At 40.8% G+C, this 16,459-nt stretch overlaps 1 protein-coding gene across 1 annotated transcript; it reads left to right on the forward strand.

The window, feature by feature from the left end:
- Positions 1–11,563: 11,563 nt before the first annotated feature.
- On the forward strand, positions 11,564–14,880 carry LOC106561331 (dynein light chain roadblock-type 2). Its single transcript, XM_014125175.3, has 4 exons — positions 11,564–11,702; positions 13,991–14,066; positions 14,244–14,411; positions 14,615–14,880. Exons 1-4 carry the CDS (start codon positions 11,700–11,702, stop codon positions 14,656–14,658), a joined length of 291 nt encoding a protein of 96 aa, XP_013980650.1. The 5' UTR covers positions 11,564–11,699; the 3' UTR covers positions 14,659–14,880.
- The last annotated feature ends 1,579 nt before the right edge of the window (positions 14,881–16,459 follow it).

The following is a 16,459-nucleotide window of genomic DNA, read 5'->3' on the forward strand; positions in this document are numbered from 1 at the left end:
TGCTTACTGATGTGTAGCCTACCATGTCTGCCTGCAATGGAATTTTATAAATGCTCATCCGTGTTGTAGGTCCACCATTTGTAAAACAGTCCATTGCATTGGCTTTATTAGTCCTGATTCCTGTGACTAATCAACTTGGCTATTTAAGCTCTGAATATCAGCTAACCAAAAGTATCTGGACACCTGCTCATCGACCATCTCATTCCAAAATCATGGGCATTAATATAGAGTTGGTCCCCCCTTTGCTGCAATAACAGCCTCCACTCTTCTGGGAAGGCTTTTCACTAGATGTTGGAACATTGCTGTGGGGACTTGCTTCCATTCAGCCACAAGAGCATTAGAGAGGTCGGGCACTGATGTTGGGCGATTAAGCCTGGCTCGCTGTCGGCGTTCCAATCATCCCAAAGGTGTTCGATGGGGTTGAGGTCAGGGCTCCGGGCAGACCAGTCAAGTTTATCCACACTGATCTCGACAAACCATTTCTGTATGGACCTCATTTTGTGCACGGGGGCATTGTCATGCTGAAATAGGAAAGGGCCTTCCCCAAACTGTTGCTTCAAAGTTGGATGCGGAATTGTCTAGAATGTCGTTGTATGCTGTAGCATTAAGATTTTCCTTCGCTGGAATTAAGGGGCCTAGCCCAAACCATTAAAAACAGCCCCAGACCATTATTCCTCCTCCACCAAACTTTACAGTTGGCACTATGCATTCGGGCAGGTAGCATTCTCCTGGCATCCGCCAAGCCCAGATTTGTCCATTGGACTGCTAGATGGTGAAGCGTGATTCATCACTCCAGAGAAGGCGTTTCCACTGCTTCAGAGTCCAATGGCGGTGAGCTTTACACCACTCCAGCCGACACTTGGCATTGCGCATGGTGATCTTAGGCTTTTGTGCGGCTGCTCGGCCATGGAAACCCATTTCATGAAGCTCCCGACGAACAGTTCTTGTGCTGAAGTTGCTTCCAGAGGCAGTTTGGAACTCGGTAGTGAGTGTTGCAGCCGAGGATAGACTATTTTTTACGCGCTACGCAATTCAGCACTCGGTGGTCCCGTTCGATGAGCTTGTGTAGCCTAACACTTCGCAGCTGGTCAGAAATTTGACAAACTGACTTGTTGGAAAGGTGGCATCATATGACGGTGCCACATTGAAAGTCACTGAGATCTTCAGTAAGGCCATTCTACTGCCAATGTTTGTCTATGAAGATTACATGGCTGTGTGCACGATTTTATACACCTGTCAGCAAGGTGTGTGGCTGAGATAGCAGAATACATTAATTTGAAGGGGTGTCCATATACTTTTGTATATATAGTGTATTTTCTTTTTCGCTATGATCAGCTTGTCAAAAATGGACAGATACAAACTTAAAACCACTGATCATGACACCCAGATGAAACTCCTGGACAACATTTGTGATTGTCCAATTCCTTATTGTCCATTTTACTTGGACCTGTCCTGTCTTTAGGATATGTTTGTCAACATGACAGCAAATATTTTATTTGATTGGGTGCCATTTAGGTTAAGCTATTTGATCGGAGAAACCTGCATGATATAAAAAGTGTCCATCTCATTACATTGTCATACATTTTATCTCCAGCCTGTAGGCTACATAAAATTCCACATACTCTTTCGACCATATCCTATATCTGCTACATGATTTATGTTAGAGCACCACAGCAATAACTCTCTCCAACAGCACCCTGGAGAGGTGGGCTGGAAATGGACAAGCAAAATATTTTACACCCCTGCCTTTGACAAAGTGGGCACTGCTTATCACAGTGTGGCATCAGTGCTCACCTAAAAAGCCCATATGCCACTGGTTGAGAGAAATTGTTACTGTTTTTGGGCAGAATTATGTGAGGTTTCATGTCATCAATCTCCCGCTAAAGGTGGCTGCCTAATTCTGCCTAATGAGCGGTCAGGCCGTGATTTGAGTAGATCAAACATTACAACAACATCGATTGGCTAAAAAACAAGAGGGGTGTGAACAGTGCTTGTGCCAATAGAAATTGTTTGGGAACCCTGAGCTATACCATAGGGCAGTGGCGACAGCCCCACCTGTTTTTTTTTGTTTCTTTTTTAAAAATATTTTATTTTTGCATTTTCCAATTAAGAACATTCAAAACAAAAGTGAAAAGATATTAGACAACAATTGACAAAGTGACAGTAACAGACGAGCGTAACAAAAAAATAAAAATCCTTATATAATGTTTCACACGTAATATATAATATGTAGCTTACGGCAGGTCCAATGTCTCATTATTATTATTTTTTATTTTACTCTTTATTATGACTTATTTATTGTATGTTTGTATATATATTTATAATTATTATCTAGAGATTCAATCAATGTGATGTGGGGAGAGATTCTCCATATAGTCAATAAAAGGTTTCCAAATTCTGTAAAATGTCTTTAACTTATTCCTCAAGCAGTAAGTGATTTTCTCCAGTGGGATACAACTATTAACTTCCGATAGCCACATTGCAACTGGCAGGGAGGAATCTGATTTCCATTTCAAGGCAACACATTTCTTGGCAATCGCTAGCAATATTTCTGTTAGCTTTATAGTATGGCTTTGCCTAAGATTGGTGTTAGTAAAGTTACCCAGTAGACAGACCTCCAGGTCTCAAGGGAATGCAACCCCGTGAATTGAGGATATGGTATCGCATACCCCCTGCCAGAAACCATGTAGTTTTGAACACTGCCAAGTGGAATGGAGGAATGTTCCTTCATCTGAGCCACATCTAAAACATAGAGAGGAGATATCAGGGTTGAACTTGTGCAGTCTAGATGGGGTGATATGAGAGATGGAGGAAATTAAACTGGATCAGTCTGTATCTGGAGTTCAATGTGGATGTAACACCATCCCTGCATAGGTCACTCCATAGACCCTCATCAAGATCAATACCCAGATCTTTTTCCCATCTAAGTCGGGGTTTATCTAGCTCAGGCAGTGTTAGTCCTGACAAAAGAGCATCGTAAACATGGGAAATGGTCTTGAACAGTGGTTGGTCTCCGTGGCAGAGTTGTTCAATAGGTGACATCTTAGGTAGGTTCCATTGTCCCTTTAGAGTCACCCTAATAAAGTTTCGTAGTTGTAGGTAGCTAAAGAAGTCCCTGTTAGACAAGTGGTATTTCTGTTTCAGCTGATCAAAAGACATAAGAACTCCCTCATAACAGTGTTCCAGAAGAGTGATCCCCTTGTCAGACCATGGTCTAAAGTTACTATTCTGGAAAAACATAGGGAGCAATCTATTGTTCCATAAAGGGGTTTTAGGGGAAAGAAATCCCTCTTGTCTGAACAGCTCATGCAGTTTGCACCATGCCAGGACAGAATGTATAAGTAAAGGGTTGTCTGTGATGGTTTTTATAGATTTTCTGTCCCATTTGTAAAACAATTCTGCCCCAGTGTCATCATTTACCTCAAGCTTTTCAATGTTCAACCATGAGGGAGAGGGACCATTGTCAAACCTCTGAGCCAGAAACCTAGACTGTGCAGCCCAGTAGTACATTCTAAAATTGGGGAGGTTTAAGCCCCCATGACCGTAATCAAGGGTCAGTTTATCCAGGCCAACCCTAGGGGTTTTGCCATGCCAGATAAACCGTCTGGTCAGCTTGTCGAGAGAGGAAAAGAATGCTGCGGGCACAGGGATAGGGAGAGATTGAAACAAATATAGAAATCTGGGCAGGACATTCATTTTAATTACATTGATTCTACCCAGTGGAGTGAGAGGCAAGTCCATCCATTTACAAAGGTCACCCTCCACTTTTTGCAACAAACTGGGCAGATTTGTCACGATTCTCTAAGACAGAACCCAGAAGCAGACCAGGACAAGGTGAGTAAAATGAAGGTGAGTATTTATTGGTAGTCTTGTGTAAATTGAATAATCCAGGAGACGGAACAGCAGCGGAGGTGAGTTGATGAGAGTGAATGGGTTGATCCAATGAAGTCACTGTATCCACCGACGGCCAGGCAAGGCAGTTGAATGTTCCGGGAGAATGACTGTAGACAGAGTAAAACGGGAGTGAGTAACCGGCAACAAGTACAGAATAACAAAACAAACTCAGGAAACATGAGGCTGATACGCTGGCACAACATACTGTTCGTTGCTAACGATCCAGCAGGGAATGGATGTCAGGTCAGGGCTTATGAAGAGGTGATGATCAGGACCAGGTGTGCAGATGGTTGATGAGATGCAGGTGCGGGTAATCAAAAGTTCTCCCGCCTAGCTTCGTCGCCTGGCAACCAGACAGGGTGCGTTCAGGAACCTCAGACAAAAGACTCCAAAACAAAAAACAGTCAGCTCAGGCAGAAAACAGACTCAGGAAGCGGGATTCCTGACAAGATTGAGTTTATAGAGATTGTTCAGGTCAGCATCCACCATTATGCCCAAATATGTGAAGCCCACAGGCGACCATCTAAAAGGAAACTTGTGCTTGATGGTATGATGGTCAAAGACAGACAACGGTAAGATTTCGCTTTTATCAAAATTGACCTTATATACAGAGAAAGAACTATAATACTGTAGTAGGATCTACAAGTGAGAGAGGGAGTGTTCTGGGTTTGTTAGAAATAAGATAAGGTTGTCTGCAAAGAGTGATAACTTATGGGTATGGGGGCCCACCTCAAAGCCATGTATGTCAGGGCACGTTCTAATAGCCTCAGCCAATGGTTCGATGGCGAGGGCGAAGAGGTGGGGGCTAATTGGGCAACCTTGTCTGTTCCCCCTATAGAGAGGGAAAGAGGAGGAAGTAATCCCATTGGTAGCAATCCTAGCTTTAGGAGATTTGTAGAGTGATTTTATCAAATTTACAAACACGGTACCTAAAACAAACTTTTCCAAGACGCGAAAGAGGTATGGCCATTCAACCCTATCAAAGGCCTTTTCAGCGTCGAGGGAGACTGCGACACTAGGTATTTTGTTTTTGTTAGCAAGGTGAAGAACCTGAGATTATTGGAGGTCAATCTATTAATTTTGAAGCCAGTCTGATCTGGGTTGACCAACAGGGGAAGACATGACTCCAGACTCTTAGATAGCCTCTTGGTGACCAGTTTTCAATCTGTGTTAAGGAGAGAGATTGGTATATAGGAGGCGCACTTTAGCGGGTTGTTCCCTTTCTTGTGGATTACAGTAATCACTGCTTGAGAGAAAGACTCTGGAAAGCAGTTGTCTTCCCCGGCTTTTTTAAGTACCTCCATAAGGTAGGGGACCAACAGCTCCCTAAATTCTTTATAGAACTCTGGAGGGAAGCCATCCTCCCCAGGAGATTTATTAGAAGGTAAGGATTTAATGGCCTCCAACAATTCAGGAACTGAGAACTGTTCACTCAGGCGCTCTCTGTCTTCCTCTGACAGGCATGGGAGGTTGAGAGAGGAGAGAAAGGAGTTGATCTCCTGATAGATCATCGCTTGATTGGGAAGTGTAGAGGTCTTCATAGTATTTCTTAAAAGTATAATTCATTTCAGTAGGGTCGAAAGATATCTCATTAGTAAGAGTTTCTATAGCATTAATTGTCCTCTTACTATCCTCTGCTTTCAGTTGCCATGCCAATACTTTGTGAGCTTTCTCTCCAAGCTCGTAATAACACTGTTTTGATTTCGTGATGGCCCTCTCAGCTTGATATGTGTTCAGAATATTATATTTCATTTTTTTTATTTACCAAAAGCCTGTATAGATCTTTAGTCGGGCCTCTTTGGTAGGTTTTCTCTAGCTCGGAGATTTCAGATTCAAGGACATTCAGTTCCGCACCGTGTTTTCTCTTCAACCCTTTATTATAGGAAATGATCTGTCCCCTCAGATAGGCTTTCAATGTGTCCCAAAGAATGAAACTGTCAGGAGCGGAGGGTTTGTTTGTCAAAGTAAAAATATTGATCTGCTCTTTGATGAATGCACAAAATTCAGGTTGCTTTAGGAGTGTAGAATTTAGTCTCCATCTATATGCTCCATTTACCTTGGTAGGAATGGAGATTGATAATACCAGATGAGAATGGTCACTAAGCAATCTGGGGAGATACTCAATATCTAACACTCTATGAAACAGTTGGGTCGATAGTAAAAAGTTATCTATGTGTGTGTGTGTCTTGTGTGGGTGTGAATAAAAAGAGTAGTCCCTATCCTGTGGGTGCAAATGTCTCCAGATGTCTAAATTAAAATTGAGATCTTAAATTGAGATCTTTCATGAATGACGTGGTGAGCTTGGCAGCTTTGGTAAGAAGTGAGGGTTTATCAGAGGACCTATCAAGAACTGTATCTAAACAAAAATTAAAATCTCCTCCAACCAGTAGCCATCCTGGTGGTGCTTGTGCGACCTGAAGGAAGACATTCTGTATAAACATATGGTCATCGAAGTTAGGAGCATAAATATTCAATAGGGTCCAAGACTCTGAAAACATATGGCCCTGCACCAAAACAAACCTGCCCGAGGGATCAGAGATAGTGTTGTTGGCAGAAGGGGATGTGTCTACTTATCTAAATTGCAGTTCCTCTTGCTTTGGAGGTAAAAGAGGACGCGAAAACTTGTCCTACCCACTCCCTCTTCAATTTCTTGTGTTCACTTGCTGTAAGATGTGTTTCTTGTAAAAACACAATGTCAGCCTTTAATTTCTTAAGGTATGTATAGACTCTTTTCCTTTTAATCGGGCTGTTAAGACCTTTTATGTTAATAAAGTGGACACATTTAACCTGTTGGGGCTACAGGTTAGCAATGAACCCCGAGCCGGGATTGCTAACAAGGCTGGAAATTCAAAACATCAAAAATCTAATAATTTCAATTTCTCAAACAATCAACTATTTTACACAATTTAAATGATAAACATCTCCTTAATCTAACCACATTGTTCGATTTTCAAAGAGGCTTTACGGCAAAAGCATAAAGTTAGATTATGTTAGGACAGTACATAGCCACAAAAGTACAAACATCCATTTTCAATTCAAGGTCAGGCATCACCAAAAGCAGAAACCAGCTTGAATTATGCACTAACTTTTGTCAATCTCCATCAGATGACACTCCTAGGACATTATGTTATACAATACATGCATTTTTTGTTCCATCAAGTTCATATTTATATCCAAAAACAGCATTTTACAGTAGCGTGAAATTCAGATTTTTTTCTTCTCTGAAATGCTTCCGGTGAACATAACAAAATTACTATTCGAAAACATTGGTAAATTATAATATTGTCAGTCAAAGAATAATATATTATCATCTCGTAATTGCTACCGAATGGCCAGATCTCAAAATAACTTTACTGGGAAATCACATTTTGCAATAAACGGGGTGCTATGCTAAGAACAACAGGCTATGCTATACAGTTAGCATCATCTAAAATCGATAATAACATTGTAAATACCCCCTTACCTTTGATTATCTCCATCAGAAGGCAGGATCCCAGGTCCGGAAGGCATTCCAGGTCCGGAACAAATGTGGTTTCTTTTGACAAAGTTCATAATTTATGTCCAAATAACACCAAGTACTTAGCGTTCATTATGCTCCCACAAAACGTGGTGTGGGGCTGGTAAAATCACGCCGAAAAGCTAAAAAAAACCTAGTAAATAATCTATTTATGTTCGTTCAAACATGTCAAATGTTGTTTAGCATTAATCTTTTGGTCCATTTTTAACGTTAAACATCAGTAATATTTTCACACAACCTATCCTATGTCTAGATAAAAAATGATGACAAACTCACGTCTCTCAGATTTATGCGCAGGCGCAAAAAAATGAAGTGATGACATGTCAACTTCCTTGCATTCTAATTTGCTCTCTGTTTATCATAGACGCTTCAAACAACTTTATAAAGATCGTTGACATCTAGTGGAAGCCGTAGGTGTTGCGAAATGAATCCTTTCTCACTATGGTATCTATAAAACAATGACACTAAATAGTACAGTCACAAAATTCACTTTTTTTTGTGATCTATTTTTCACAGGTTTTTGCCTGCAATATGAGTTTTGTTATACTTACAGACACCATTCAAACTGTTTTAGAAAATTCAGAGTGTTTTCTATCCGAATGTGTTAATAATATGCATATCCTAGCTTCTGAGTTGGTGTAGGAGGCAGTTAAAAATGGGCACATATTTTTTTCAAAATGTCTCAATACTGCCCCCGAGCCCCAACAGGTTTAATAAGGATCCCTTATTACATATAGTGCAACAAGACCACCCATTGTCTGTAAAGTTCTCTACTTTGATAGATTTAAACAAACAATGTTGGAATAATCATGTTCACAAGTCACAACCATGGACTCTAAACTCCATCTGCCTGATAGATTAAAATAGAATATGAATTTTGGTTAAAATGTATTACATTTAATTAGGTTTTAGAGTCACAAAGCAACTGAGGAAAAGCTAGATTGCTACTGTGTACTGTATGTCACCTGAATGAATAAGAAAAATAAAAAATGTCTAAACGGCGTAAAACATCAACTCTGACATATTGTTGTCTAACGTCAACTCCGTCAGAGTGCTGAAAGAGCTGATTGAATGGTTATGGTTTTATTGGGGATTTTCAAATTAATCATTTCCCATATTTTACAAATGTTTGTATTGAACTTTTATTTTTAGAGGCAAAAATCTATCTGTTTTGAGTATCTGTTGTCAACTCTGTCAGTGATGGCTAACCCCATTATTCCCAAAAATATATTGTCATCACTGTTCCGCAACATGTGCTTAAACAATTGAAGTATTTTCTGTGCTAGGCCTAAGGCATAATGTTTGCTTAGTAATTTTATGTTCTAAATCTAGAAAAAGCATACCAAAATGCTAACGAAATTAGCCCTGGAACATTTAATAGTGCTATAAAACAAAACAAAAGGAAGTTTCAAGATTTGTATTACATATTTGAATAATCAATGTTAGAATTGAACAATCAAGGCCTTTAAACACTTGCTGGACAATAATAGTAAAAATTAAATGCCTTTTCTGGTGTCTGACGGAGTTGACAAAAATCCATTTAGTTGCATTTTATAAAAAAAATACACATACAAAATTGGTTGTTCGGTTACATGGTGTGATAGCTGATACTTTGGTCTATCAAAATATATATTTCACATTTTTTTCATATTAAGGCAAATATTGTGGAGCAAAAGTTTACATTGTCCAATCTTTGAAGAATCCATGAGCTCTAAAACAGCATCTCTTTCTCTCAACCTCATCGCAAAATGTGTAAAATAGCATGAGATTAGCTATAAAACAAAAAAAATTCTCTCTGGCCTTGCTTGGACCTTGCTGGGGGTCCCCACGAAACTGCGCCGTGACTGTCTTAAATGCAATCCGTTTTTCATATTGGACATGCATATTAGACCATACAAGTTACACGCGGCAGGTAGCCTAGTGGTTAGAGCGTTGGGCCAGTAAAAATCTGTCGTTCTGCCCCTGAGCAAGGAAGTTAACCCACTGTTCCCCAGGCGCCGCAGACTTGGATGTTGATTATGGCAGCCCCCCGCACCTCTCTGATTCAGAGGGGTTGGGTTAAATGCAGTAGACACATTTCAGTTGAAGGCATTCAGTTGTACAACTGACGAGGTATTCTCCTTTCCCTTTCCATACATAAATATAGCCCTATACAGAAAAAACTATCCATTGTTTGTGTTCATAAAATCAGGATCCAGTCTGCCCTTTTGTACTGTTGCCTTAACTCTCTGCTGACTGAATAATTGAGGACTATATGTTAATTACAAAACAATAAATTATCTATTTTAGTTTACTCTTTGTTTGCTTCCAGTGTGAAATAAAACGCCATTCCATACCAGACTTGCACTCTTGGTTTGCCCAATAATGAAAAACAGCTTCTATCTCAAGGCCATCAGACTGTTAAACAGCCATCACTAACACAGAGAGGCTGCTTCCTACATACAGACTCGAAATCATTGGCCACTTTAATAAATTGATCACTAGTCACTTTAATAATGCCACTTGAATAATGTTTACATATCTTACATTACTCATCTCATATGTCTTCCCTGTGGCTCAGTTGGTAGAGCATGGTGTTTGCAACGCCAGCATGGTGTGTGCAACGCCAGGGTTGTGGGTTCGATTCCCACGGGGGTCAGTACAAAAAAAAAAAAAAAAAAAATGAAATGTATGCATTCACTACTGTAAGTCGCTCTGGATAAGAGCGTCTACTAAAATGTATATACTCTGTTTTTTTACCATCTATTCCATCTTGCCTATGCCGCTCGGTCATTTCCAATCCATATATGTACATATTCTTATTCCAGCCCTTTTGATTCATGTGTATTAGGTAGTTGTGGAATTGTTAGACTACTTGTTACATACTACTGCACTGTCGGAACTAGAAGCACAAGCATTTCGCTACAGTCACATTAACATCTGCTAACCATGTGTTTGTGACCAATCAAATTTGATTTGATTTGATAATGAAGGTGACAAATTATGACTATTAGCAGGTGATTAGGTGAGAAGCTAATTACTTAAGATAAACAATGTGATCAGTAGATGGAGTGTTAACTGACTGACATACCTGTAAATGATCTAATTTATCCTAATAATGAGAAGGCTGCAGACTTTACACATTTAAATCAGCCAGTCTTACGTGCCAAAATGTGCATCAGGTGTTTTGGCTAGACAAATAAAATATATACTTTTAGGCAGTATCCTAGTATCTTATAGGGTGGTATCACCCCAATCGTCACATAGATATTTTCCAAAAATGAAGTGGAAACAATGTTGATTCAACCAGTTTGTGCCCAGTGCTGACTCTGCTGATGAGATGAAGAGAATCTTGCATATAATTTGAAACTTCTGTGTTACTGTTAATGATCAATTTAACGAAAAGTACTTAATTAATTAACTTCATCATGATATTTGTTATGAATAAATCATGCTTTTTACCAAATTGCGTCTCTCTTGACTTTTTGAATAAACCAATTGTTTGTTTGTAGAATGAGCAGCAATGCTCTTCGGAATGTATACTCTGTGGATTTGGAAACTAGAAGCGCCCCCCTTTAACTGCGACACAACATACAGAAAATTGTGTACAGTGCAATATGCAATATGTCCAATATAAAAAACAGATTGGATTTAAGCTGATATGCCACACTTTAAGGGCCGCAGAATGAGCAGCGACACTCATTGGGATGTAAAATCTGTGGATGTGGAAACTAGAAGTGCTTCTGAGTAGAATACTGAGACACATGTATGGTGCAATAAATGATAGGCGTACACTAAAGGAGGCTGCTGAGGGGAGGACTGCTCATAATAATGCCTAGAACGGCGCGAATGGAATGGAAACCATGTGTTTGATGTTGTTGATACCTTTCCACCTATTCCACTCCAGCCATTACCACGTGCCCGTCCTCCCCAATTAAGATGCCACCAACATCCTGTGGCGTACACACACAAAAACATTGTTGACCATTTAGGTTTGAAATAAATAAAAAAATCAACAAATAAATCACATAATATTTAATAGAAATACGTTTAATTAGTTTTTCAATGAATAATATATCGATAATTGTGCACATTTTCCTTCACATTCGCCCAAATTCTTCACTTACAAAGTAAACAGGACGGAACTCTTATTCTGAAGGATTCCAAAAGTCCGTGACCCAGAAGTACTTAGGTATTCTTGCCTGCTTCACAGCGGTATCACTGAGGAAGAAAGAACAGAACGCGACTGGAGTGAAGAAAGGAACCTACTTGCTGGACTACAACAACAACATTGACAGCACCTTCAAATATGGTACAACATTTTTTTATGAATATTTTTATTAACATGACATGTTTTGCCTCATGTAACTAGTTTAATAATAGTTATGTAAAGGGTTAGATACGTGACGGAAACGACAGCAAATATCCATTATCAACCCATCGCACTTTACGTAAGCTTGCTAGGTAACGTTACGCTAGCTCTCGATAACCCTTCCTAAAGGGGTTTCAGCGGTTACATTCGCCCGCATTTAACTCCATGTGAACCACAATTCCGACGCTGTGTTTTAATGTTTAGGAAAGGCAATCATCGATTTCAAACCTGTTTTCGAAGCATACGCTGATATCCCCCTTATCTTTTATATCAGGAAGAGTTTTTCAAATAAAAATCATAGTTACAATTAAAATCAAATTTTATTTGTCACATGCGCCGATTATAACAGGTGTAAACCTTACAGTGAAATGCTTACTTACAAGCCCTTTAACAATGCTTTAAGAAGTTTAAAAAAAACGTGTTAAGTAAAATGTAGATAAGTAAGTAAAATAAATAAATTAAAGTAACAAATAATTAAACAGTAAAATAAGAATGAGGCTATATACAGGGGGTACCGGTACAGAGTCAATGTGCAGGGCACCGGTTAGTCGGGGTAATTGAGGTAATATGTAGAGTTAAAGTGACTATGCATAGATAAACAGAGAGTAGCAGCAGTGTAAAAGAGCGGTCTGGGTAGCCCTTTGATTAGGTGTTCAGAAGTCTTGTGGCTTGGGGGTAGAAGCTGTTAAGAAGCCTTTTGGACCTAGACTTGGCGCTCCGGTACCACTTGCCGTGCGGTAGCAGAGAGAACAGTCTATGACTAGGGTGGCTGGAGTCTTTGACAATTTTTAGGGCCTTCCTCTGACACTGCCTGGTATAGAGGTCCTGGATGGCGGGAGGCTTGGCCCCAGCGGATGTACTGGGCTGTACGCACTACCCTCTGTAGCTTTTGAGGATCTGAGGACCCATGCCAAGTCTTTTCAGTCTCCTGAGGGGGAATAGGCTTTGTCGTGCCTTCTTCACGACTGTCGTAGTGTGTTTGGACCATGATAGTTTGTTGATGTGGACACCAAGGAACTTGAAGTTCTCAACCTGCTCCACTACAGCCCTGTCGATGAGAATGGGGGCGTGCTCTGTCCTCCTTTTCCAGTAGTCCACAATCATCTCCTTTGTCTTGATCACGTTGAGGGAGAGGTTGTTATCCTGGCACCACACGACCAGGTATCTGAACTCCTCCTTATAGGCTGTCTCATCGTTGTTGGTGATCAGGCCTACCACTTGTGTCAAAAGCAAACTTGATGATGGTGTTGGCGTCGTGCCTGGCAATGCAGTCATGAGTGAACAGGAAGTACAGGAGGGGACTGAGCTCGCACCCCTGAGGGGCCCCGTGTTGATGATCAGTGTGGCAGATGTGTTACCTACCCTTACCACCTGGGGAAGGCCTGTCAGGAAGTCCAGAATCAAGTTGCAGAGGGAGGTGTTTAGTGCCAGGGTCCTTAGCTTAGTGGTGAGCTTTGAGGGCACTATGGTGTTGGAACGATGAGCTGTAGTCAATGAATAGTATTCTCACATAGGTGTTTCTTTTGTCCAGGTGGGAAAGGGCAGTGTTGAGTGCAATAGAGATTGCATCATCTGTGGATCTGTTGGGGCGGTATACAAATTTGAGTGGGTCTAGGGTTTCTGGGTTGATGTGAGCCATGACCAGCCTTTCAAAGCACTTCATGGCTACAGATGTGTGCTACGGGTCGGTAGTCATTTAGACAGGTTACCTTAGTGTTCTTGGGCAGTTTTGTAGCAGTTTTGCACAGATCCACAATTTGTGTGCCTCCAGTTGACGAACTACACTTACACACAGGTGTTCGGAGCACGCTAGATACAGTAGCCAATTATCACAGTTGGCCGACTACGTCTTCCGTCTGTTTTCCATAAACCAGCGATGTTACATGTGGATATGGCCATGTGGGAACACTGACCCTATAAACGTGTGTAGTAATTTAAGCTTTAGTTTTTTTGTAAATTATTTATTTCTGAAGATATATTGCTTATATTTCCAAAAACATACCGCAAGCGATGCGTGTTAATGTTTAGAGCAAGCTTCAAGGCTCTTAACAAAACTTCCCCAGTCAGAAGATACTATCATCAATAGTCGCTAAAGTGGTTAGCTTCTATGAATGCGGTAACATTATGCTAACTGTTGACTGTCTTGAGGGTCTTGGTCAGATGAGTGTGCTAAAGCTGCTTGCTATAGCATAAAGATTTAGTGCCGTTTTATTTTCTCCCCTAAACAGGCAGAAGTTGAGGAGACACTAAAGAGAATTCAAACTCACAAAGGTGTAATTGGAACAATAGTTGTTAATGCCGAGGGTAAGCAATACAATCCCATGCCTACATTCTCTTATAGGAGCTGTACCTATAGCCACAAATATGTGGAGACAATTTTACACTTTAGACATACCATTTGAATGTATCTAGCAGGCTAACTAATCAGTGCTACTCTCATCACCTCTACTAAAGTTGATCCGATGTGTTGGTCTTTCTCAGGTATCCCAATCAGAACTACCTTAGACAACTCCACTACGGTGCAGTATGCTGGTCTGCTGCACCAGCTCACTATGAAAGCCAGGAGCACAGTCCGAGACCTCGACCCTCAGAACGACCTGACCTTCCTCCGCATCCGCTCCAAGAAGCATGAGATCATGGTGGCACCTGGTGAGTGAAGCAGAGGTGGTTCAGGTTCTCGAGGGAGGCCCAGACCCATGTGAACATCAATATATCTGACATATCGATATTGTGCGGTTCATTTATTAACTATTTCATTAATTGTTTAAGGTAAAGTTAATAAAACACATTCAGTGAAATGTAATGAGACACATTCAGTGGTTTTACAGTTTGTTTTCTCCTCTCTCTTCCAGACAAAGAGTATCTATTGATAGTCATCCAGAACCCCAGTGAATAGCCCCAGGATGTTCCTGTGAGAGTCAGGCTGTAGCTCCTCACACACTAGTCTTTCTCAACAACATATGTTTTGTTTAGCTGAACCACACTTTTTGCTTTCTTTGTATTTTCTTTTTTGTCTACTTTTTTTAAACTCTGCAATATGATGCCTTACTCTATATACTAATTATCTTCCTTAGCTATTGTCATCAATTCAAAACAATAAACAAGGATGACATAACAATTGTATGTCTGGATGTTCTTTTTTCCCTGTTCCCGACGTCCACACCTGTATGATATGAATATTTATTTTATTTCACCTTTATTTAACCAGGTAGGCCAGTTGAGAACAAGTTCTCATTTACAACTGCGACCTGGCCAAGATAAAGCAAAGCAGTGCGACAAAAACAACAGCACAGAGTTACACATGGGATAAACAAACGTACAGTCAATAACACAATAGAAAAGGTCTATGTACAGTGTGTGCAAATGTAAGATTAGGGAGGTAAGGAAATAAATAGGCCATAGAGATGAAATAATAGCAATTTAGCATTAACACTGGAGTGATAGATGTGCAAGTAGAGAACTGGGGTGCAAAAGAGCAAAAAAAATAATATGGGGATGAGGTAGTTGGGTGGGCTATTTACAGATGGGCTGTGTACAGGTACAGTGATTGGTAAGCTGCTCTGACAGCTGATGCTTAAAGTTGGAGAGGGAGATATGTCTCCAGCTTCAGGTGTTTTTTTTTTTTTTTGCAAATCGTTCCAGTCATTGGCAGCAGAGAACTGGAAGGAAAGGCGGCCAAAGGAGATGTTGGCTTTGGGGATCACCAGTGAAATATACCTGCTGAAGCGCATACTACAGGTGGGTGTTGCTATAGTGACCAGTGAGCTGAAATAAGGCGGGGCTTTACCTAGCAAAGACTTTTATAGATGACCTGGAGCCAGTGGGTTTGGCGACGAATATGTAGCGAGGGCCAGCCAACGAGAGCGTACAGGTTGCAGTGGTGGGTAGTATCTGGGGCTTTGGTGACAAATCGGATGGCACGCTGATAGACTACATCCAATTTGCCGAGTAGAGTGTTGGAGGCGATTTTGTAAATGACATCGCCGAAGTCAAGGATCGGTAGGATAATCAGTTTTACGAGGGTATGTTTGGCAGCATGAGTGAAGGAGGCTTTGTTGCGAAATAGGAAGACGATTCTAGATTTAATTTTGGATTGGAGATGCTTAATGTGAGTCTGGAAGGAGAGTTTACAGTCTAACCAGACACCTAGGTATTTGTAGATGTCCACATATTCTAAGTCAGAACCGTCCAGAGTAGTGATGCTAGTCGTGCGGGCAGCAATTGGTTGAAGAGCATGCATTTAGTTTTACTAGCATTTAAAAGCAGTTGGAGGCCATGGAAGGAGTGTTGTATGGCATTGAAGCTTGTTTGGAGGTTTGTTAACAGTGTCCAAAGAAGGGCCAGATGTATACAGAATGGTGTCGTCTGCGTAGAGGTGGATCAGAGAATCACCAGCAGCAAGAGCGACATCATTGATATATACAGAGAAAAGAGTTGGCCTGAGAATTGCACCCTGTGGCAGCCCCATAGAGACTACCAGAGGTCTGGACAACAGGCCCTCTGATTTGACACACTGAACTCTGTCTGAGAAGTAGTTGGTGAACCAGGCGATGCAGTCATTTCAGAAACCAAGGCTATTGAGTCTGCCGAAAAGAATGCGGTGATTGACAGAGTCGAAGCCTTGGCCAGGTCGATGAAGACGGCTGCACAGTAAAATATTTTATCGATAGGGGTTATGATATCGTTTAGGACCTTGA

This window comes from Salmo salar, chromosome 10, assembly GCF_965601325.2.
Source record: "Salmo salar chromosome 10, fSalSal1, whole genome shotgun sequence".
Classification (NCBI taxonomy): domain Eukaryota; kingdom Metazoa; phylum Chordata; class Actinopteri; order Salmoniformes; family Salmonidae; genus Salmo; species Salmo salar.

Bases quoted from the DNA above. Each gene is read 5' to 3' on its own strand.
- LOC106561331 (XM_014125175.3), top strand. The intron at 14,067-14,243 runs GTAAGCAATACA...GGTCTTTCTCAG, and splicing joins AATAGTTGTTAATGCCGAGG to GTATCCCAATCAGAACTACC. The intron at 14,412-14,614 runs GTGAGTGAAGCA...TCTCTCTTCCAG, and splicing joins TGAGATCATGGTGGCACCTG to ACAAAGAGTATCTATTGATA.